Source organism: Nansenia antarctica (assembly GCF_963989245.1).
Source record: "Nansenia antarctica genome assembly, chromosome: 3".
Classification (NCBI taxonomy): Eukaryota; Metazoa; Chordata; class Actinopteri; order Argentiniformes; family Microstomatidae; genus Nansenia; species Nansenia antarctica.
Window position 1 is genome coordinate 45657769 of NC_137688.1, and position 25092 is coordinate 45682860.

The window sequence follows — 25092 nt, forward strand, 5'->3', positions numbered from 1 at the left end:
GAAAACAAAAAGATTCTGATGAAACTATAATGCTGTGATTCATTTAGACTCAAATGGAGTTGCAGCAACTGTAGTTGCTTTCAGTTGAAAGTTAACCGTGAGCTCCATTTCATGTGCTGTAGATCGACCCTAAATGCTTTATTTATTTCACACAGAAGACAAAATAAATGTATTGTTTCTTTCATAATGATTAGAACATAGAATGGTCAACATGAGCCATCTGTAACATTTTCCAAAAATAGAATATACAGTACACCTTGATTCATTGTCAATATGAAATTCATATCCATGGTCTTTGTCATTTGAAGGATGACATAGCTACTCTGTTAGAATTATTGTCCTCCATCTCTGAGAAACGAAAGAGTTCAGACATAACAAAAGTATTTTGATTCATGTGGGTATCTCCCCAAAATTGATCTCTCCATTTTGCATTTGGTACATTTACTTCTTTTTCTTCTTCTTTTTCTTTCCCCCCTCTTTCCCTGACTTCTGCCCCTTGCCCTTCTTGTCCTTGCCTTCGCCCAGCTCTCCCTCCTCCTCCATGGCCTTGGCAGCCCGTGTCCTCTTCTTACCCAGAGGGGTCCGGCTGTACCACATCTGGAAACACATTCAGGCATTGATTTTAAAATCTCTTCCATCCATGAGGAGTGTAGGAGAACAGCGCCCTCATGTGGGGAAAGTTTGTCCATGATATTCATATACAGGTCTATGAATCAAAATTGTATTTGTTGTATCAATCTGTTTAATTACGCTTTTGGCTAACATAGCACTGCTAGCATATTTATGTCCTCAAAACCAAATATAACAACTGTCTGTGGTCTGAGGAGCTCTCTTTAACATGCTTGTGTGAAAGTCTTTGATCATGGGGGAACCGACTGAGCTTCTAAGTGAAGTAGATAGGAACTCAACAGTGCTTTTCTGTATAAACCAACAGTACAAAGATATGGAAAGGCAGGTAACTATAACAACACAGTTGCATGAAGTGAATTCTGACTCTTTGGGAGTTCCGGGATGGGTTGCTATTAAGCACTTTGGTGACAAGCATATTTGTAAAAAGTGCCATACAAATCAAATTTGATTGACGGACTAACTGACGGACTGACCTTAAAGGCCTCCTCCTCCTCCTTGTATACGGGGTCTTGTCGGACCAGTGGGGGGATGAACTCAGCAGCGTTGAGGGGCCTGGTACTCTGTCGATCCAGCCTTTGGGGACTAAGGACCAGCCGCACCGCCTGCAGGATGTGGCCCTGGGTGTAGCCGTCCGTCACCTTGGCTAGAGAGCTGACGTCCAGGCTAGGGCCCAGCTGAGCACCGCCACACCGCAACAGCTCCCTCCACAGGACTGGAAGACAGAGGACAGTATAAGCACATTTAAGTACATTCAGTCAAGGGACAAAATGTAGGACACCTAAAAGGCAAATTAGTATAAGTAGCCCTATTTCTGTAGATGTCAATGAATTACATTCTGGGGTGACAAGTTAATATTCCTAATTGAGATTATTTAGAAGATAAGGTATTGTATACTTTTGATCAATTACTTAATAAGTGCAGAACTATACCCTGTTTACCCACTTAAACGAACCCCATGTTAACCCTTTTAAATTAGTTTTAAAAAGGGCCTACCTTACAATACAGCTATGAACTAAATTGTTTTTCTTTTTCACAGTGGGCATATTTATTTCATTTTATATAAGGTTTTTCCCTCAGACGTGATATCAGTGTAAGACGATTTCAAGTTCTCCTTTATCCCTGTGACCATTAAAGCATTAACAGTATTACAGTACTGAAAGTAAGTGAGTATTTACAGTAAGGTAGGAGGCAAGCCTTTGTGTTGGCCAGACGGGGTTAATGTGTGCAGTGGGCAATGTTGCAGAACGTGCAGTGGGCAATGTTGGATGAATGTTATGGGCAACATACAGTATGGACAGATATATGTTTATATCATGCAAGCTACATGGATGAGAGGTAAAGACTAATGTATGAAATGGCCAGTGTGCAATGTTGAGAGTGTTATGTGTGGCCAATGTAGATTTTACAATTGTTTAAACAGCTGCACTGTGTCCAAGTCAATATTACCCCAGGACAGTGTCTTATCTTATAAAAACTCATGACTGGGGTGCATTTAGTTGCTAAGCAGTACAGCAACACCCACCCAGTCTGGAGCCATAGTCAGGTCTGGGGATGAGGACAATCTTCTTGTAGACTTTACAGAAGGGCTTGAGGTCCGCTTCGAAGGGCCGCTGAGAAGTCCCCACCACCAACACACGATCCTCTGGCTTGATGAACTTCAGTACCTTGGGGAGGTCTTTCTTCAGCCGCTTGGGCTCCATCTAGAGAGGGGGAGAGAGAGAAAGGAGGAGGAAAGACAGAGATAAAGGGAATGAGAGATTACAAATGCCAATGGTGTCAAGTTCATTAAATAAGCCTTGACTGAGAATCGTCACAAGAGGGCAGCATAACCTAAAGTTGTGAGACCCACAACCAATAATAATAATAATAATAATACATTAGACTTATATAGCGCTTTTCTAGACACTCAAAGACACTTTACAAACTGAAAAGATCGAGTAGTAAAATAAAAAGAAACAAACAAATAGATAAAAGAAAGTATAGGGGTCTAATTAATTTTTAGATGACAAAATCTAAATCTAAGTGTCTTTGTAGAACAATCTACTCTGTATACTGCAATTACACCTAGATTTTGGGCGGAGTTGCATTGCAACCAATGCAACCAAACTCTTTATTCACAAAGAGTAAAACAATGGAGAAGGGTTATTTGAAAATCATATAGTGGAGAAGGGCAATCTGCATAGTGAAGATTATTGTCAAACTATTGATTACATTGATGTGGACTGTAATGTTAAGACTAGGGTTGTGTGGTATAAACTCACATCTTTCTCTTGCTTTGGGACTTTCTTGTAAAAGGTTTTCTCAGCATCTCCGATCCATATAACCGAGGGTTGCAGCTGGCGAGCCACCTGCCCGAGCAAAACAAAACAAAACCAACACAATGAAACAACTGTCACCTCGTAACACCCACACACATGAAGGCCAACGTACCGTCAGCGTCTGGCCCCCACACAGGCAAATCAGCCAGAAACTACAACAATCTTGACACACCCACACACAGTTGAACCAGCAGAAACATCAGTGTCAGTCCTACACAGACACATCAACAAAAGACCCACACACAAGTTGGAAAGAACATTAATGGTCACTTCATTGGAGCCAAACAAGTTAACTTACCAGGGGGAAACCCAACACCTTAGTAACAGACCAACTATTCATCCAGACCAATACCCAAACAAGAGTCATCTACACGGCATTAGCAACAGTGCACCAGCAGTCACTGGAGATCCTGTGACAACTATCTTTTCAAAGAACTTTGGATACCGAATGAGACTATAAAAACTAAGCATTGAACCATCACATGTTTCAGTCAACAGACCCTTCATGTAAAATGAAATACCCTGTTGCTATTACATTACACATACTTGGAACAAACAACACAAGACTGCAGTTTTCCAGAAATGGCAATAATAGAACTCCTAATCGGATGACGTAGCCTACATAGTCAACCTTTCCACCCTATATTTCTCCTTCCCCAGCAGTAAACTTATTCATTTGGTTATTGGTTCCTTGTGGGCTATTGAAGTGTTGGCACTTGAGAATGTATTTTCCTAATGAGTTTGAGGAAAGTAAGTACCCCCTAAATGGCTCCATAAAAATGACCTAGCATGCTAATGTGTATGAATGGTTCAGTTAAATTCAGGAGCTACATTTTGCAGCCAGTGACATATGGTATCGGGACCTGCTGCCCCTGAACAGACAACACCATTCATTGCATTGCATTTAATTTCCCTGACAAAAACAGCAGGTGTGTATGGGAATCCCACAGTGCTGGCATGAGAGATTGGTATGAATGTCATCTCTATGTCAAAAGGCATTCATTGTATTATGTTAAGTGTGTGTATTTGTGTGTGTGTGTGTGTCTGTGTATGCGTGTGCAGTTGGGGGTAGGGGAAGCAGGCATGTAAAAGACAACTTTGAGTAGAGGGGCAGGCGAATGCACATGTTCTGGAAGCCCCTATTTCAGCGAGCAGGACGTCCTGTCAGGACATGCTCCTAATCCCAGAATGCACTTAGGGAGAAGGTGCTGACAGGCCAGGACCGGGAACAATGTCGCCTAAACGGCCCGTCGCTATGGGGTCCTATCTTGTTTGCCTTTCAAGCCAGCTGCATAGAGAGGTGTCCAAGCAAGACAGATCTGTTCCTGCCCCCTCTCTGAGTCGGTGTCAGTGAGTACAAAATGCAAAATGCAACAGCAGAGGCGCCAACAACAACTGTGTTGACTGATAACCATCTAATAAACATCCTCACATAGCAACTAGTGCAGAGAGGGCTTACAGCCCTGTTGACATCATACAAGGCTGTATGCGTCCAGATTTGTAGAGGTTCTGATAGTACAGTATGTACTGTATGTTTTGAATGTACTTTTTTTGCCCACAATTGACACTCTACATCTGTAGAATTGACCTCTTGACTTAAAGCCTTGATAAAAGAGGAACGATCCACATAAAACCTGGTATCTGAAGCGACTCATATATAGGCCTGCATGCTTCAAATGATATGTTTATGACCACCTGAAACAAGTTTTCAATGAACAGGTAGTAAAAGTACTTTTTAAGAATGACCCAGTTTGTGGCCAGTTTGATGCCCACCTTGAACACCATGTGCAGTAGGTACTGGAGGCTGGTCCGGCCTGGGTATTTCCCAGCCAGGTTGTCAGGGGAGAGGTTGAAGAGGTTGGCCCCTGTCTCAGTGCACAGAGCGTGGACCAGCATCTTCTTCCCCACACCTGCAGGACCAGCCAGCAGCAGGGACTTCACCACGGGGGCCTTCTCATGGACAGACTGGGAGCCTGGGAGAGGAGGGAGGGAGAGAGAGTGAGACAGAGAGAGAGAGAGAGAGAGAGAGAGAGAGAGAGAGAGAGAGAGAGAGAGAGAGAGAGAGAAAAAAGAGACTACAGTATTAGCAGTGTAAGGCTGGTAATAGTTAGCGTAGAGGTTATAGATATGGAGCATTCAGAAGGATAGCAACAGTTTGTAGCCTGTAGTTGTAAAATAAAAGAAGAATAAATAAGAGAAGAGTATAACGGTTCAGCTCCACTGTATAACTGTACAGCTCATTAAGATGGGCCACCTCCTATCATAGGAAAGAATAGCTTCATTAGCCAGCTGGGCCGAAGGTGCCCCATTGTGTACTTTCTGATGTGGACTGTGATTAAAGTGCAAGCTGGACAGAGACCAGCATACAGAGCGTGGGAGCGGACACATCCGGTCACTATACCCCACAGACACACTAAACCTCCAGGTCTAGGTTCCAGAGCAGGTGCAGTCGTGTCCCCAAAAATCACCTACCCTCCTCTCGGGTAGCCCACGCTAACGAGGCCGGCTGCTGTTCCACCTGGAGCTCATTAAAACTCCAATAGCTGGCAGAGGCTGTGGTCTCTGGAGTGCGGTAGGCTAACGACTGTCATATATCTCTACCAGATCAGATCACAGTGTGAAAATTCAGTAAGTACACTATGAGACCTGATTACAGTTCATCACACTTTATCTCCCCTCAATGTGGGGATCTTCCTCCCATGAGGGCCAGATTTTCAAAGAGCAAAAAAAAATGTAGTAGCTCTTTACATAACACAGATGAGAGAAAGGGCACTATAAGTGTGTCCCTGTGTATAGCATCCAGACGAAGAGTCCAGGGGGGTATTCCATCAACGTCGCTAAAGGAAAATCCAGGCTTATTTTGATAAGTCTTGTTTCCTTTAGGGACGTTGATGGAATACCCCCCTGGAAAAATATCTCCACATCTCAGAAGCCTCCCCAGAAACCCCCTCACTTGGTTCAGTCCAGTCCTCATGACTCAGACCAGTCACACAACAACAACAACAACAACAACAACAACAACAACAACAACAACAACAGACTAATTAACGACTAATATAGACATACTTTTGAAAACAGCAATTACTGTTAAGAGCTGGTATTGTAAAGTGGTTGTAGCTGCTGTGACAGTGCTTCTCTTAAAAGGCAGGCAGTGGAATAGTCAGCAGGGGGCAGTGTTATCAATTACAATAGTCTCCCTGGTACTGCAACTACTGTGGTCAGAGGTTAGCTAGGCCTAACATACACTGCTGTATATGCCATTATCCAACAAGCATTATCCCATCGGTCCTTTCAAAGGGCTATATTACACTGAGGAAAACATAATCAGCCCCTGAGGAACTTTGAATAATCAATGGTGACTGAAATCGAGCCAAGTTTTGGTGACAAAGAGAATGAAGTTCCGGCAATAACAAAACAATGTCCTATTGTGAATTATTTCTGAAGAGGTGGAAACTTCTTCAGTGTACAGATAAAAATAAGCAGAGCAGGTGTGGAAGAATACAGCACACCACCTTTCACTCTGCCTCTTCAAGTTGCCTACTTGTAATTATACTACAGCCGAAGAGAGATGAGTTGTACTGGACTGGCCCCTCGTTACCCATCCCCCATAGCCGCTGTAACAGTGCTGGAAAGGTTGTGTGTGACATTTAAATACCAGAACCAGCATGGTATGGTTCAGGTCAGCCATTTAAAGTGCACGCACGCACGCACACACACACACACACGCAGCACACGCACACGCACACACACACACACACACGCACACGCACACACACACACACACACACACACACACACACACACACACACACACACACACACACACACACACACTATCCCAGTGCATTGGGTCCCACATCCCAGGCCTCACATTGCTTTTGATTATGTTGAAAGAGGTGGTGAGAGATCACATCTTTTTTCCAGTGTGGGTGGGCTGTTTGTTCAGTAACCCAGTCCTGACTGTGGGTCCACTGGCGTACGGCAGAGGGATGAGAGCGGGCCTCGTGCTGAGTGATGTGGAGAGGGGTCATGTCCCACCGGGGCTGGGGTAGTGTCAGTTTGTCAGTGGGCCGACTACTTATACTTATGATCCCTGGATCAGGTTTGATCCTCTCAAAGCCAAGAGTAGGTTACTAAGCCTCTACTGTAGTCTAGATCGTGATCTATGGTCAGTTTTGTGTTTCCTCCCCCTAAATGGTTAAAGTTAGGATTAGGAGAACGTGAGCAGATCCTAGATCTGTTCATACAGACAGTGTCTACCTGCAGAGTTTATCAAACAGCTCAGACTCTAGAGTCCACAGCAGGCGATGGACCAGGGATACCTGACACTGACAGCAGGACACAGGAGAGAGTGGCTGAATGATCAAAGCTGCTAGTTAAGCGCTGCCAGGGTCACACACAGTTCATAAGGCCACACACACACCTCACACGCTCATGAGCCTTGAAAAATTAATGCCACGTGTCCAGTGCCACTCAAGGGTTTCTATTTCTATGGGCCCGTTGTACCCATTTTAATCCTGGCACAGCAGGGGAGTCATGGTGGGGGCACTGAGGTGCATTTTAGTCAGGGCCAAATTGGATATCAATTCCCCTCTGTTGCACCATTTGTACCAGCACTAGCGCTATACTTTTTCCTGGTCAGGTCACTTGCTCTGAAAAAAGAAACTTGGCACTTCTCATTGGCCATGTTGTTCCAAATGATGCTTCTATGGTGAAAGAACAATGAACTCACCCAGCTCACACATCTGGACATCTTTAGTGGGTGATGTTATATGAAGTGTACGGTGTGTGTGAGTAGAACAAGGATGATTCAGTCTTGTCTAGCATGGCTTGATGGTGATCTAAGACAGGAGTCGGGGTGTGGGCTTGCCATCTCACTCACCTAGAGGCAGAATCCCATAGAGTGCAATGAGCTGTCTGACGTCTGAGAGAGAGGGCATGGGTTCAATGTCTGCCTGGCGTAGGGTAGTGCCCAGGTAGCTGTATTCACCTGGGAGGGAGGGAGGGAGGAGAGAGAGAGAGAGAGAGAGAGAGAGAGAGAGAGAGAGAGAGAGAGAGAGAGAGAGAAAGAGAGAGAAAGAGAAAGAAAGACAGAGATCAGGTAATCCCGCAAAAACCTCTCCTGTAAAATGTGACAGCAGCTGGTGAAACCGGGAACAAGTCATCAACGGACGGACCGTTGACTTTTATTCTGAAAATGTAAATACATTTCAGCGTTGTTGAAAATCAATGACACCCTCACGAGTCAAGCCAAAACATTGCAATGCAATGGATTCGGTGAGTAATCCCCACTACTACCTCGTTAGTGTAGAGTAGTGGGGATTACTCACTGAATCCATTGTATTGCAATATTTTGGCTTGACAAGTGAGTGTGTCATTGATTTTCAACAACTCAGAATACATTTTTACATTTTTCTGAATAACAGTTAACATTTTCATTGGTTGGCGACTTGTTCCCGGTTTCACCAGCTGCTCTCACAAATGAGTTACTCACACTGCAATGCCATCACTCTTCCACCATGGCAAAAAAATGCACAGTTGTGGTGGAGTGGAATCTTACGACTTTGCTCTTGGTACAGAGATTATGATTCTTCATAACTTCGTAAGCCACTAATATAAATCAACTCAGCTGAAACCTGAAGTAATGAAAGTCAAAGATTGATTACATCTAATTAGTTAGCCTCGGGCATCTGGTTATACCAGGTTTAAACATAGCCAGAAAGTAATGGGGGCCAAGCCATCCTAATATATTTCTCGGTCCTTGCTTTGAATGCATGCTCATCTCTGGACAACATAAATGCACAATGGGTGGATATGATAAAAACCAGACAGAAGAACATAATATTGTTACAAATCTTACTCTACATAAGAAGAAAAGGGAGGGGAGACAGGCAAACAGAGGATGCTCTGGGGGTGTGGTGTGTGTGTGTGTGGGGGGGGGTCAGGCACGTGTGTCTGTTCAATATGATTAAGTGAGGTGTCACCATGACTCTTGTTTTCCCCTGTTCTAACTTAGCTGCAGTAATAGATCTATGAACAAGGGAAGGTGGAGGGTTGAGTCATAAATCCCAGAGGAGATGGGGAGGCACCCTGTCCCATCCAGCTGGCCTTGCTAACAGCTTGTGTACACACACTCTTAGATCTACACTAATTCAAGAACGAACATGCGCAGACACACAGACACGGACACATACACAGACAGAGACAGTCAGAGACAGAGACAGAGACAGAGACAGAGACAGAGACAGAGACAGAGACAGAGACAGAGACAGAGACAGAGACAGAGACAGAGATACAGACACAGACACAGACACAGACACACACACACACACACACACACACACACACTCACAGACAGACAGACACACACACACACACACACACACACACACACACACACACACACTATACACACACTCAACTATATCTCATCACAAACACAGGCAGTAACATCAGCCAGGCCCAGCATTACTCAGCATTACACACTCTGAAAGAGTTACAGTATTGGACTCCAGAGACTCTATCAATTGGAACACAGTGTTCAGATTGACTGTGTGTATGTGTGTATGTGTCTGTGTGCATATGTGCGTGCATGCTTGTGCATGCAAGCATGGGTGTGTGTCCGTCTCTGTGTGTGCATGCTTGCTTATGAGCGAGCATGCGTGTGTGTGTGTGTGTGTGTGTGTGTGTGTGTGTGTGTGTGTGTGTTGATTGTCCTTTATGTAATGAATAAGGATGGACGTGAGTGGTGGTACAGTACCAATGTAGTCAGAGAGCTTGATGTTCATGGGTCTTATCAGGAAGCCCTCCAACACCAGCTCCTCATAAAGAGATTCTATGGTTCTGTAGCGAGAGAGAGAGAGAGAGAGAGAGAGGGGGGGGGGGGGGAGAGAGAGAGAGAGAGAGAGGGGGGGAGAGAGAGGGGGAGAGAGAGAGAGAGAGGGGGAGAGAGAGAGAGAGGCAGGGGAGAGAGAGAGAGAGAGAGAGAGAGAGAGAGAGAGAGAGAGAGAGAGAGCAGAGCAGGTTACACATTGACTAATCATTAACCAGTTCTATTAGAGAGGTCTATAAATCATCTGCTCTATACAGTACGGCATACTCATTGAACAGAAGAGACTGCTCATTTTGCCCTCTGCAGACACCTCATAATGAACACAGACCTGTCCGCAGTCAGATCCTTCTCTTTCTTCTTCTTCTTTTTACCGCTCTTTTTCCCTTTCTTCTTCTTCTAAAACAGAGAAATAATCGACTAAGTACGGAGGTAAGAGGATGGAATCCCAAACCAACTAATATCACAAATATCAACATGGTGAACGGTGGTGAACCTCAGGAATTAAGCAGTACATAGATGTCCGATGTGGAAACAGACTGAATACAACGAATGAAGCCATAAAATTAAAAATAAATGCTATTATTGATTAACTCGAATTCAGTGTGTGTGTGCGCGTGTGCGTGCGTGCGTGTGTGCGTGTGTGCATGTGCGAGGACCTCATGTTTACGTTAAGCACACCCATTGGCAGAGTGCCTGAAGGAGACTGCTTGCCACAAACCCCTGACCAAGGGTTTTTCTGAAACCACACAGAAGCTGGCAGAGCAGCACATGAATTTCCCACAAGACCATCTTCATGCATGACAGAGAGAGAGATTGAGGCACAGAATGTTTCCCTTCGAGTACTGCGCCACTTCTTGATGACAGAACAACTCTGGAAACCTGTAATCTTGTTATTTGAATGTGGCTTTCCAAATGAAGTGGCTTTCCTACACTATTTCCTAGAAATGCACAGTACGAGCAGCCACAGATAATGAAGCATCTCCCTTAAGAATAAACATAGTTTAGTGAAGTACGTATACTAATAAAAAAGAGAGAAATCTTGAGAGAATGCAGTGTAAGGTCAGACATAAGACAAAGAAAACATACTGTATTTCATTATAGGAAAAGGCCCACATGAAAGTCTTGAGATGACAAGCTACGGTATAAGCTCAACAACAAACAACAAAATGATCTTGACTCTGTGGGACCCTATCCAAACATGTCTTGAATCCAGTAAGTAACAAACGCGGGAGAGCTGAGTCACTCACAGACTTCAGAGAACAGCATGTTACTTGGCGGTAGTCTAAATGCTCCAGCAGAGATGCCTAGGGTTACGCAATAAATGACCTAAAATCCACATGGCCAATTATTTTTTTGAACAGGAAAGAACCCTCTGTTGCCTAATGTGAGACAGTGTTCCTCTGCTGAAAATATTTAGGAGTTCCCTTTCTCTTTGGGAATGTTGGACCCCTGCCGTACAATGTCCAATCATATTCAGTCATATGTCATGTTCAATTATATATCAGTCACCACACCATAAATGATGATTTATGAGCATGGTGACATTAATGCTTGTTTACCATTTTACATTCTTGGTGTCACATAGCATTGATATCTTACCAGGATTGGCAAGACACAATCATAGCATAGATACTGACAAACGATTTAAACTATGTTGGCAGAACCAAAGAATAACCCACTAAATATGTCTCTAAATAATTCAAAACACTAGTGAAGACTTCTGGTTGGATGCTAAACTGCATTTCGTTGTATTGTACTTGTACTCTGCAATGACAATAAAGTTGAATCTAACAACTAGTTTAATCTAACAAGACATGGCTAACGACTGCTCTTGTAGTTGTTTACTTGTCTGTAGACAAAAAGACGAAACATCGAGGAGACAGAGGTGAGGTGCCGTGCATTCCTTCATCCCAACTGTAGACTTAACACACGAGTTGCAGTAACCGCAGATCGTGCTGTCTAAACTATCCGGACCGCTTAGTCGTACATGTGGGAGAGCGCTGTTGTCATTTACCTTCTTTAACTTCTTTACAGCACTGTTGTCATTTACCTTCTTGTTGCCTTTCTTTCCCCTTTTCTTCTTCTTCCCTTTCTCCCGGTCCACAGCCATCTTGAGATTCTTCAGCTCTTGTCTCATCAACTCGTCCACCTTTGAGGAGAGATTCAACTTGCAAGCTCATAGTTGTTCTTCATCTTATCATTACAAATGATTCACAGATATGAATACTGAATATACAGTGCGTTGTACGCAACTGCTTGAGAATGCACTCTTTCAGATATTTACCACATACAGGTACTGTATATACTGGGTTGTGGGATGAAATGGCAATTTGGGATCATAGATTTGACATAAATTCACATGATAATAGACATGACAGTATTGATCTAATTGGTGGAGTTTGGTGTGGGTTGAACGGCCTACTCTCTCACCTGAACTCTGACCTCTTCCTCTACCTCCAACCTCTTCTCCTCACGCACCAACTGGGCATCAAAACGCTGCTGGAAGTTCTGTCTCTCATCACGGGTCTGCCAAACATCTACACACACGCACACACGCACGCACACACACAAATATACAAACACACACACAGACACACACACACACACACACACACACACACACACGTCATCCATCAATGACAGGACAGCAGAGGAAGCGCGTCAGAGCGTTTAACAGGGAAAACAGCTCTAAAATTGATCGGCTGCGAAGGTTTCCCAGTCAATGAGCCAGGGAGAGAGGGAAGTGCAGGTGGAGGAGCAGTGTGTGAGTACGCAGAGCTTATTGTCCTCTCTCTGAGTGGCTCTCAGGAGCTACATCCTGGGAGGAAGCCTAAAATCCCTGCCGGCGGCCAGGCAAAAAGCCAAACAGGGCTTTTTTCAGATCAAGGCAGGTAGGATCTGATCCTTCACAACAAAGACTGAACTTGCGGCCACAACAAAATACCACAGCTGCCAAAAACTCTTGTGAAGGACCCCAACTGCCCTCTCTCTTTGACCACATCTCTGGTCTCTACCTCAGCAAACAGCACACACTCAAACAGCATTAAACGTAACCACTGTATAGACCATAAATGGAATGGCATGATTGTGGTCGTTTTCGTCTTTTAAGAATCAACGTAGTGTTACAATAGCAATAGAGCCATCATGACACTATCACAAACATCCAACTTGTTTTTAAGATTGACAAATTCGCCCCGGGATGAAGCCCTGTCAAGTTCAGACAGGGGTCAAAGGGCAGTGGTTTAACAGCTTGCCCCGGTGGCACCTCAAAATAAGCGTCTGTCTTTGAAATAGAATCTGCATGGAAGGTCAGAGATCAACCTGCCCTCCACAAGGCCCCCCTTTTAAAGTCCCCCCTTTCAAAACACCCCCAAGGCAATCTGATACATATAATTACCGTCTCTCTTTTCTCCAGTGTTCCCCCAAACCCAAGCTGTTTGTTTAAAGAGTGCATCCCTTGTAGTCCTCTGACGCGTAAAGTCCCCTTTTCAAGTCCACTTTATTGGCCTTTAGGAGCACTAAATTACCCTGGATGGGCCTAGGATTAATCCAATGCTATGCAATCTAGCTGGCTCGCTATTGGACAAGCTTATGTCAAAAGTATGATTCGACACACACAGGCCACACACACACACACACACACACACACACACACACACACACACACAAGCAGGCTCTGTCATGTGTGTGTTCAACCATATACCACCTGGTCTATGAAAGGAAGGCACTCCAACTCAAGTGTGGTCAACAGCATTTTATATGCCAAGGCCACGGTGGTTTTCAGCTCCCATTCACAGTATGTGCTTCCAATACATCTACAGCCATTTGTATGCTAGTGCGTGCTTTTCTATTGGGTCTCTCCTTTTTTCTCCTTGCTCAGCCTGGGAAAAAGATGTGTTTTGTCCGAGGCAAGTTGCAGACAGGAAGAGTGATTCTGGGTAACAAGCACTTCCTATTGCACGGTCCTCTGGCCAGGAAATTGAAATTAAATCCATGGTTCACATCCAACCAGTGCCCCGTGACACTGACACTCAGAGGAAGTGAGTTCCAATCCCATGGAAATGTTTTTTTCACAGCTACAGCCCAGCTGGGATGGGGGGGGGGAGGGAAAATTACAACAACAACAAAAAGACCTGAAAAGGGACACAAAACAAAACACCACACCAAAATAACTGGACGACCACACAATGCCTCGATATGGGAAACACTCCAGTGTGAGTAACGAGACATTCAGCCGTTAGGAAGAATGGACCAGACTTGTTTGATTCTATATTCCGAGTAAATAATGAGCTTTACTTTCATGCTTCATGACATAAAAAACAAAACGTAACAAGCGATCATTTTCCAGTTACAGACACCTGATAAAACATTGCTGATCCGCGGGACCACCGGTTTCAAAGCTCACATTATCTTTAATCACAGCTTTGATGGGCAGGATGTTACAGTATACTGTAAATGGGTTTAAGTGTACATTCAGTGTTTCATGTATGGTAATGATATTGTTTTGCGATCTCTAATGCCGAGGTTGAGGGAGGTGACCTGGGAAAGTGAAGAGTGAAAGAGGAGAGGAGAGAGGGAGGAGAGGGAAGAGAGTGACCAGCTGTGTTGCATTATTGCCCATTCAAAGCACAAAGCCCATTACTAAAAGGCACTAAGAGGAGAGGTTCGTCCTAATAAAAAACTACAAATCAATCACTCCTATTCATATTAAAGGCCAGACAACCAGCTAACTCAGACTGGGGCCACTTTGGGTAATGAGCCGCCCCTGACATAAGCCAAACCCAACGTTGTGGAAAGCACAGCGTCAATAATGTGATAAACGTCTCAGAGGTGAGGTGTGGAGCGCGGGCCGGAGTCTGTTCTTCATTACCGCTCAAAGCTTCCTTCTCCAGGAATGTCACCTAAAGCCCTAGGTTGTGCCAGTTGACATTCAGAGGCGAATCATAATGAAGAAAGTATTAAACAGCTTTGACTGGGCATATAATTGCTTCCTGCAAACTCGCAGCTGCTGTGGGACTGTTATTCTTTTTTTATTATTATTATTATTATTATTATTCTTTCCCCTCTCCTTCACCCTCTCCTAGCTGAATTAGAGGTGATGCTGGGCAGGGGTTGACAGGAGGCCTTTGTTTACTTACAAACTAGCGACAGGTAAAATGGCAATGTTGCATTATAGCAGTGAAGGAATGATTTCTTAAGCAAAGCTGGTCACTGTAGAACGGTGTTAGCAACATTTGATCTGTTCAATTTTTGCCCTTGCCACTTACAGTACAGCTGTAAAATGCTCTGAATTTATGTTTTTTTAAATGTTATTATTATTTCTCGTTATGGTGGGAACACTGAGAGGGTCATATCTATATTGTCCATTCGGGATTCAACAGGATGTCCAAGCGATTTGTCTCAAACGTTTCCATTGTGCAAATTAGGAAGTAGCTGAACAGCTTGAAAGGGCTGAATTTGACACCATCACAAATGTACAGGAACTATTAACTCGCTGAACCCTCATTCAGTTACCTTTATTGTTCCAATAATATTAAAGGCCAATGAACAGTTAAGACATAGATGGTCATCCTGTGTCAGTGGGAGTCAAATATTTTTTGGATGAAAAATCTGTTGGATGGACAAATGATTTATCCAAATTGACTCAAGCATTGCTATGACTTTAGTACAAACTGACCCCCAACGGGCTTGTGTATCTGCATTCATAGACACAATGTAGAAACGGTTATCCATAACCCATATCCCAGCCTTGGTTGACAAGCACGCATGATCATTTAACAAGCATGCATATCATTTACGCAATTACTCCACTGAATAATGGTTGTTATTTTGAAACCAACCTTGTGGACCTTCCAAATACATTCAGAGAGCTGTGGTGACTGGTTCTGCATATTTCCAGCAGATTTTAGTGTTTGTGCTTCCAGGGAAAATTAGGATCCAGAGAACACAGAGACGCTGTAAACCGTATGCTGTCTCTTGTGAACCCTTTATTCCACCTAGAACCATTCCATCTCAGGTTATCTGGGTCAGATAAGGAAAATTAAAGGAAGGAGTAATGGATGGAGAAAAGGAGAGAGCGGAGGAGGAGACGAAAGAGTGATGAAACCCAGGACACAGTGGCTGACTTTTTTCGGAGCAAACCCTGGTCAGGAGGATGTAGACCATCTGGTTGCGGTCAAGGTGCTGTAAGGTTGCTAAAAGGTTTAAGGCGTCAAAGAGGAAGATCGTCCAAGAGGAAGATAGATAAGCTTGATGTGGGGATAGGGGGCGTTACTCCTGGATGTCTGCTGCATCTACAGTATCAGCAAAAGACTTGCTTTCGTCTCTCTGCACTGTAACTCATCAGGGGAGTGAACTAGTCAACACAGACTTCAGTAGTCAACATTACCCTTGAAATCACTCCAGGTTTCTTATCAAAGTAAAGAGTTCACCTGACCTGTTACCTAACCAGAAAGTACAAGAGCTGTCAGTATGCTTAAGCAACTAAAACGGCAAAACAAATAAAAATGAAATAAAAACAAGAAAAATAATGGAAACAGGATGGTTGGATGATCATTTGGGTCCAAATGCTCTCCACAGGGGAATTGCTTAAAGTGCAATAGCAGGGTTTGGAGAGGGCTGGACCCCTGTACACACACCTCGCTATGGGTCACTGAGACACAGGGGCCAGGGCACAACGCCTCACTTCCTCCTGAGGGCCCCAGCAGCACTGGGAGACAGGAAAGAGAGCTGCCATTAGCAGGCCTGTCAGGGGATCAGATTGATTTGTTATCCCGGACAGCCTCTTTACCTTATAGGCCAATGTAGAGGGAGTCACATGGCTATATTGGTCTTTGGGATTTAGAGCTGTCTCAGACTGATCTTGGATCACATTCATAAGTCATATGCTTTGAGAATCAATGTGTGTATATCATGAATTGAAATTACCATTAAACAACATAACAAATCCACCATATGGTGCCTTTAAAATTAAAAGCCACAATCGTCCACACACTGATGATTCTTGACAGTACATCAGAAAGCTTTCATCCATTGCCTGGTCTTCATCACGTTGAACAATCACCTCAGACCAGGAATGGAAAACCATCTGGCTGACCCCAAGCCCCCAATCCATATCTCAACCACAGCAGCGGCACAGTCCTGTCATTACAGGTTAGCTGATGATATCCAAATACAGTTTTCTTAAAAAGACAGTATACACACCATAGACAGACTCAGAACATTGTAATGTAACTGTAATGTAATAATGATACAGATTTTCTTCCAGGCAGCACGTTCCTATGGTTGTCATGCTACTTTCACTCACCTTTGTACATTTTGGTTCCCTCCGCAACAGTGGGGAGGAAATTGCTTGGAGGCATTTTCCAGCCCTTCTCCTCTTCCTGCAAGAGACAAAAATGGGATAATATATTTTTCACTGTGATTAATTACTTGATAGCTTTCATTACAACAGAACACTTGTTTTAAACCTGAAATAGTTTGATTGCCTAATTTCCTCAAATGCAACATTTTCACTTAAATTATATTGATATCTGGGCAATGTCAAAGTTCTTTTTGTCATTCTTTTTAGGTCAAATTATGGTTCATTTAGAGTATAAATATGACTGCTCTCCACTGTGATGTGACTCCAGGTCAAATCCAGAGCTATCAGGACAGGCCAAGGAAAATAACTTGCGCACAGTCAGGGGTACAGCATCCATACAATCACTGCACGCGTGTCCACACACACACACACACACACACACACACACACACACACACACACACACACACACACACACACACACACACACACACACACACACACAGTACTTTGTTTCTAAATCCTTCAATGAGGGAAGAGTGGCTCTAGGCAGGTAAGGAGTGGGAGGAGGGCTAGTATCACTTACACAGACATGACATGTTTTATGAGCCCTCACATTTCTTTCTCCATGATTATTTAATATCTCCCAAAAGGCGGAGAAATCCAGTTGAAGATATGAAGGGAATCTTAAGTGCTTCATAATACGTGATGGATGACGAAACTCATGGAGCGAGGCAAGATGTTTCCTTGTGGATCGAACAGTCATGATCAAAATTTCAGATGTTCAGACAGGGTTGTGAAAACACGCAAAGGGTTTAATGGAGATGTCAGGAAGTAGCACACTGTTGTCATTCAACATGCTGTCAATCACACTGTTGTCAATCAACATGATGTCAATCACACTGTTGTCAATCACAAGCTAGTTAAAAGGGTTCTAGAAATAAGTGAATAAAGTAAGAATCTCAGGTCAGATTTCAGACTATCAGGATCAGGATCAGGATATCAATATCAAATTGATATCAAAGAGATCAATAAGTATCCATTCAATGCCACCCAGACCATCTCACATTTGGAGTTATCCTTCTCTAAATGAATGCCACACTTGTCTATAGCCATAGTATTTCTGAGGTTCAATGTGCTGTTGAATGTGCTGTATGAAACAGGGTCAGTATATGGAAAATGTTCCTACACGGCAAATTAAAAGGTCATGTCATGGTTAACATGAACAATGCCTTCTTTCTAGTCAACCAGACCACAGTGAAGATGAGTCAAGATACTCAAGATGAGTGACTACTTGTAATATGCTTAATTGTTTCATGGCTACCGCTGGTCATGACATGCCATCTGGAGGACCGGTGAAAGCACCCCATTGTGAGAGACGAGTAGAATGTCCTCTTTTACTCTCTCCATCTTTTGTCAAGGTGTGAGTGACACGACCAAGACCACACTGCCCATCTGAGAGTTTATAACCCAATCAATATCTCCTGCTGCCTAAGAGGATGAATTGATAACCAACTACTGTAGAAAGACAACGTCTTGTAAGAGCCCAGACCAAGTCTTAAGTCGGAGCTATACTGCTAAGAAACACATACAGTATAACAGGCCCATCCATAACCTTAATATACTATTTGAAACCATCATACATAAGTCATTCAACAAAATTGCCATGAAGAATGTTGGTTTTATTGGCTTTAGGTGTGACTCCGAGAAGCATGTTTCTCCATGGGGACAGAATCCTTGGCAAGAATTTGAAGAATTGCTTGACTGGAATCAGAAACACTTCCTAAGACAGAGCGTCTTCAGCGGTTAAATAATAAATGTCTTCATCATTCCACCACGCCCTCAGTCATCCAAGACTACGGCCAAAGCCAACTGCTTCTGATTTAGTGCTTTATTTAGTGTGGGTGTGCAGTATTTCACGGACTTAATGATTGACGAATTAAATGAACTGCTGAATTTTTTGGGAAAAACACTACCTCAAGTCTCTACTTATTGATTCATTTACGAGGAAAAGCTAAATGATTCACACTTCCTATGCCTGTGACTGAGTTGCAGTTTTAAATACATTTCCATTGATAACTGAAACTGAGGCCCCTTCAAAAAAAAAAAAAAAACCTGGACACAGCAATTCTGTAGTGAACTACTATTGAACACCAACCTTTGGATAAAAGGGTTAGCACACACTGCATGGAAACAACGTATACGCAAAACAGCAGGATGATTATATATGATATCAAACAACATTAAAGAAATATGAAACAGATGATATGACATGCACATTTTGCACCTCTCCATCTTCTTTTCCCTTTTTTCCTTTTCCCTTTCCTTTCTTGTCCTTTCCTTTCTTCTTATCCTTTCGTTCTTTTCCGGCGTTCTTGTCTTTCATTCCTTTGCTTTTCCTCTTCCTCTCCTTCTCTTCCTCTTTAGCGGCTAGTTCTGCTGCTACCTGTCCAGAGTGAAGTAACATTTAGCCAGAGATAAAACATGTAAAATGCAACAATACAAGAGTAACAGGGCACAAAAATGACTTCAAGGGTTCATGGATGAAAACACAATATGGGAACTATGTAAGTAACAGAACGGCTTGGGAATAATTGGCTTGCAGAGCAGATTTGTGGATTATCAAGTTTTTATTGAGTTTTGATCAATTGTGTCTTGTTGTTCGGTAAATTAGTTCTTTAGTTATGTTGAAGGCATTCAAAAGCTACCTGTTCAGGTGTCTTCTGTGCAAATATGGCAGCTGATCCCCCATCCTCAGCATTTGGGAAGTCAGGAAATTTTCCAGTGGCATCTCTGCAATAAAAACCATGCATTAACATACACTCACCGAACACTTTATCAGGAACCCTATATGAACCCTATAATACTGGGTAGGGCCTCCCTTTGCTCTCAAAACAGAAGACTTTCCACAAGATGTTGGAAACATTCCTTTGAGATTCTGGTCCATGATGGATTGCTTCACACAATTCCTGCAGATTTCAAGCTGTGAATCTCCTGTTCTACCACATCTCAAAGGTGTTCTATTAGATTCAGATCCGGTGACTGGCAAGGCCACTGAAGAACACTGAACTCATTGTCATGTTCATGAAACCATTTTGAGACAGCTTTTGCTTTGTGACATTATCATGCTGGAAGTAGCCAGTAGAAGATGGGTACATTGTGGCCATGAAGGGATGCACATGGTCAGCAACAATAATCAAATAGGCTGTGGTATTCAAGCGATAATTGATTGGTATTAACAGGCCCAAAGTGTGCTAAGAAAAACATTCCCCATACCATTACACCACCTGAATGAATGAGAAGGTGTTCCTAATAAAGTGTTTGGTGAATGTATACTCTACACAACAGCTTCATATAAGGCGGATTGACAGGGCACCTACAGTATTGTTTGCACAGAAGGGATACCAATTCGACAAATTATATCATGCTTATATAACTTGGGCTCTTGTATTATGCTTGTATAACCTCATCATTAGTTGGCAAAATCTCTGAATGCCTGGGATACTTCCACTAATTAGGGGTTGTCCATGAGTAGTTATCTTAATGTTGACAATTATCACCTGCTTTTAGTGAGGCCAAACTATGCACCCCCCCCCCCCCCCCCCCCCACCCCCACCCCCACCACCACCACTACCAGTGCCTCTTCGTCTTGGAGTCTTTAGTCTCTACCCCCCCTGCATACGTTTGGGGCTTCTCCTAATCTGGTGCTCTCCTCCTGGCCCGGAACTCTTGGATTCTCATTAGGTCAAGGAAGCTCCGCTGCCGGGTTTATTTTTGACCCCTAGAGGGTGTGACTGTGACCCCTTAACCGTCATGGTGCTTATATTATTGTCAGTGGTTCAGCCAGGGTCAGAGCAGAGGGTCAGAGCCGTGGAGGGGCTGAGACACTAGGGGTTGAATGTGTATGCCGAGGACCATTGTGACCACCCCATGGGAGCTGTCCTCTCCCCAAGGCGTCCAGCCTGGATGACTTACAACCATTGTCCCCCCCTCCTCTAATAGTGCAGCACCCACCGGTGGCCAACCATAAATCACCCTGGAATGTGCTAATAGGCCACCTCTGGATGCTCTGCACCGGCCACCACTGCGCTCATTTCCTCCTGCCCACTGCACAGGCTTTCAGCCCGCCCACAATGCAGTGAAAGCATCAGGATTTTCTCTCCTGTCCTGCCCCGACTCCACACACACACACACACACACACACACACACACACACACACACATTCCAACCCCTCTCTATGAAGGAAACAGATAGATTATCTAATGATTGGCTAGGCAGGAGCCAAGAGAGAAATCAAGGGTCATCATAACTTCAGTAGATGGCATTGAAAAATAACAAGAAAAGGGAGTACTGTGAATTTAGACAAGAGACAGTCCACAGTGAAAATAAGAAGACTTCAGTGTCCATTTCACCTGCACTCGATGAACCACTGGCGGATCTGCTCCTGCAGGGTTTCTTTCAGGTCGGGCCCGTCCACAGTGTGTACAGACTCCTTTATGCTGACCAGGGCCCTCTGGTACTCAGCCTCATTCTGCTCCTGGACCAGCCTACGAGTGGCCTCCACCTGCCGAGCCTTCAGCTGAGATGCACTGGGCTTCTGCTGCTCTGGAGGCACCTGAGGATCAGCGTGAGGTACTAAGGGCTCTGATGGTACTGCATGCATGAGTTTGACACCAGCTCAGATACAGTTACCATGCACCTTTGTCAGCCATACCCTCCCTGGTAGAATGAACAAGGGCAACCCACCATTCCCAGAAATATCATCTCCTCCAGACGTTCCCTCTTGGTCCTCTTCCTCTGGCTGTAGCCGAGCCACACCTAGAACACAACACAAGCCCAGTCACCTGAGGCCGGCCAGGAGGCTGGTGGTGAAACATCCAGGAGACACGCTAGCTAGATGCTGCTTGTGAACACGGAGAGTCCACCTTTGGCTGCTTTGCTCCAATGATATGGCCCCACTCAACTGTGTCATGAAAGCAATGCTTTACTGCAATGAGTAAAGCAGCACTGCTAGAATTGATTGAGTGAATTAATTGCTGTGGTTCTGATGGCCACTGATGGCCACTTCTTTAGTTAGTTTATTCATTGTAGTACTGTGTAACTAATTGTATAATGGCACATCTCTGTTGCTAAACCTTATATTCATAGCTAGGACAAATTGCTTGTAGAACAGTGTTGACTGATTATTTAGAGTGAAACAGCAGAAATATGGTACTGCCATCTAGTCAGTGTTGTTGTTGATTCATGGTTTTAGTATGGTCACAGAGGTTGCAATTGATCCCATTTTCTAGTAAAGGCCCAAAAAGCCAAGTGATGAATTATACAATGATGGAATCCAATTTGCATTAAACTGCTATACACTTGGCCTGAATCAGACTCTAAATCGCTAGCTGCTGAGATCTATCTGTATATATCTATATATCTATCTATATGGTCTGCATGGGATTGTTAATAGGCCCACAATCTTAATCTCAACAATGTTATCTCAATGTCATCTCTGCTTTCCCTAAAGCTCAGGATGGTCCATAACCATAATATATCCATTCTTGTCTTGTAAAGACGTCCAAACGCTGGGGATCAGATTACAAGATTAGCAAGGTCATGAAAATGAACACCTAAAATACAGACTCACTTTCCCCTCTACTCTCTCATCGCACAAGTGTTAACCTTCTCTTGGGCCCTTAGGCACATTGCTTTCACTGGGGAATTGGGTATGTACGTTTTATGGATAGTTTGGATCATATAACGATTACTATCTCTCTGGATATGGAGATAGTGACAAGTGACCACGGTCCAACGTTGCATTAACCTCTCCTTGTAGGTTCACTTGTAGGTCAAGCTTTGGGTGAATGTTAATCCTTCTTTCGTATGAGAGAGAGATTATCGAATAATAAACATGAGTTTGGCTTTGCATACACACAGACATAAAAGGACATTTTAATTTGATATCAGATTCCATCCTTATGTGTCATATATTATAGGTCACAGTCACAAGCCCTAGTCCAGTGCTTTGAAAATGAATCCTTCCTTCCTCGGATAATTGTTAACATTACTGGATAGGAAAAGCTTTGAAATGGAACCATTGCATTCACCAAGACAGGGTATTTTGTATTTGACCTGGGCAACATACTCAAATCAAATGAGATTAAAAAAAATAAAGTGAACGTTGCATCAATAAGAAGACTGTAAAAAAAAGTAATGATCATGGTTAATTGTTGTCTTTTCCAGTGTGCGGTTTTGAAATAAATGTTTTACCCTGAAACAGTCCACTGAAGAATTGGGCATGTAAGCAACAGTTATTATCAGGCTTTGTATTGGGTTTGATTTAGTTTTAGGTAGTGGTATGAGCACCGTGTATGAAAAATTGCCATGATAATAATAAATGAATAATAATCAACTAATTATACACTCCATACCTTCTGGATGCGAGTGGCAGCTTGGTCCTGATCCAGGGTGCTGGGTGTATGGCTGTTGCCCTGGCTGTCCTTCTTCTCTGCTTGCCGGATGTCCTTCATGAAGCTGGCCCTGAGGCGCCCCTGCCGTGCCCGCTCACAAACCTGGAGGATCCGCACCGCCTCCTCCAAGCACATGGTCTGAACGGACACCTCCTACCACAGGAAACAGCATGGATCGAGCAGAAACGGACACAAGACACAGACGCAATACTGTTAGTGTCATGTGAAATTGGGGTTATACAGTACTTAATCCTGCAGCCACCATGGGGGGGGGGGGGGGGGGGGTTATTGAAAATAATTACATTAGTATCAGAAATTAGGAATTGTCATATTCAAGTAAATACTGGGTGAATCAGATAGTTAATAGCTGTATTAGCTAACCAACTAAACATGTGTAGTGTATTAATGTAGTAGTAGATATACTAGGCAGTGTGTGAGACTGCAACTTCGCTGACCGAATCTGGTTCAAGATGTCCCCCTTTAGCTAGGATGTGGGCCAGCATCTTCTCTCTGTCCTGTAGCACACGCATCTTCTCTCTCACAAAATACTGTGGGATAGGCACTTCCAGATCCTCCTGAAAATATGAGTTTGCATAATGATAATATAATAATGTTGGATGATTATTTTGTCTGTCAATGTGCTTGATTCGGTAGGGGGGAATGGTATACAAACATATTATGCAAATTATCTCTGAGATACTGGGGGAGGGGGGCATTTTTACATTACATTTAATCTTTGAAAACAAAATTCTGAAATGTACTGTAACTATTTAGGAAAGCTCCCAATACTAAAACATTATTCTCATGGTATTAACTCTGTAAAACATTATTCTCATGGTATTAACACTGTGTTGTTGTTAAAGACTCCAGCCCACTCCAGCCCAAGCAGCACTCACAGGTGTCAGCTTCAGGTCCTGCAGCACATCATCAAAGTAGTGGAACTCAGAGAACTCCAGCTCCACCATTTCATTCTTCAGCTCCAGCAGTCTTCCCATCACGCCATCCAGCACATGCCTGACCACGTGACGCTTCTGGGGGTGCACTATCTGGTCATAGACCGCCTCCAGGCTGCGAAAGATCTGCAGGTACTTCAGGTAGAAGGTGGCCAGGCCCTGGAAGATCTGCAGACGGTCCTTCTGTGGCCGGGGAGCCGCAGGAGGGAACTCATCCACCAAAAGGTCCTCCAAGGCTCCCTGGGCCACAGCCCACATCCTGCCATAGGAGCTGTGGCGGGGGGGGGGGGCATGGAAACAGTGACAGACTAAACACATCGGGCCAGCCAGCACAGATATTTGTGGAGCAGTGTCTTTAGATGGCATGTTTACCCACTCAAGGGGATGGGTGTTTTCTTCCCTATTTCTTTCTCTTCTATTCCCCTATTACTTCTCTTTCTTATTTTGCTTAGATAAGGACTCAATTTACCAGTGCCTTGAGGAAACTGTCACCAGCTATGGATAATGTAGCTTAGATTGAGACATCTCTCCATCTCCAAAGATAAGTATCATTCAAGGATTTAGGTAGTCTTGAAAATAAAGCTATGGTTCTGACACTCT

The 25092-nt window shown here is 43.7% G+C and overlaps 1 protein-coding gene across 1 annotated transcript; it reads right to left on the minus strand.

Annotated features, from left to right (window-relative positions):
- Nucleotides 1-441: 441 nt before the first annotated feature.
- On the minus strand, nucleotides 442-24858 carry drc11 (dynein regulatory complex subunit 11; the record flags this gene model as incomplete). Its single annotated transcript, XM_080527312.1, has 18 exons — nucleotides 442-597; nucleotides 1104-1342; nucleotides 2153-2330; nucleotides 2892-2978; nucleotides 4722-4921; nucleotides 7831-7938; nucleotides 9709-9791; nucleotides 10109-10176; nucleotides 11831-11929; nucleotides 12211-12317; nucleotides 17087-17162; nucleotides 19371-19529; nucleotides 19792-19876; nucleotides 21497-21699; nucleotides 21831-21902; nucleotides 23501-23692; nucleotides 23986-24114; nucleotides 24436-24858. The coding sequence occupies 18 exons, from the start codon at nucleotides 24856-24858 to the stop codon at nucleotides 442-444; spliced, it is 2664 nt and encodes an 887-aa protein (XP_080383438.1).
- Between the last annotated feature and the right edge of the window lie 234 nt (nucleotides 24859-25092).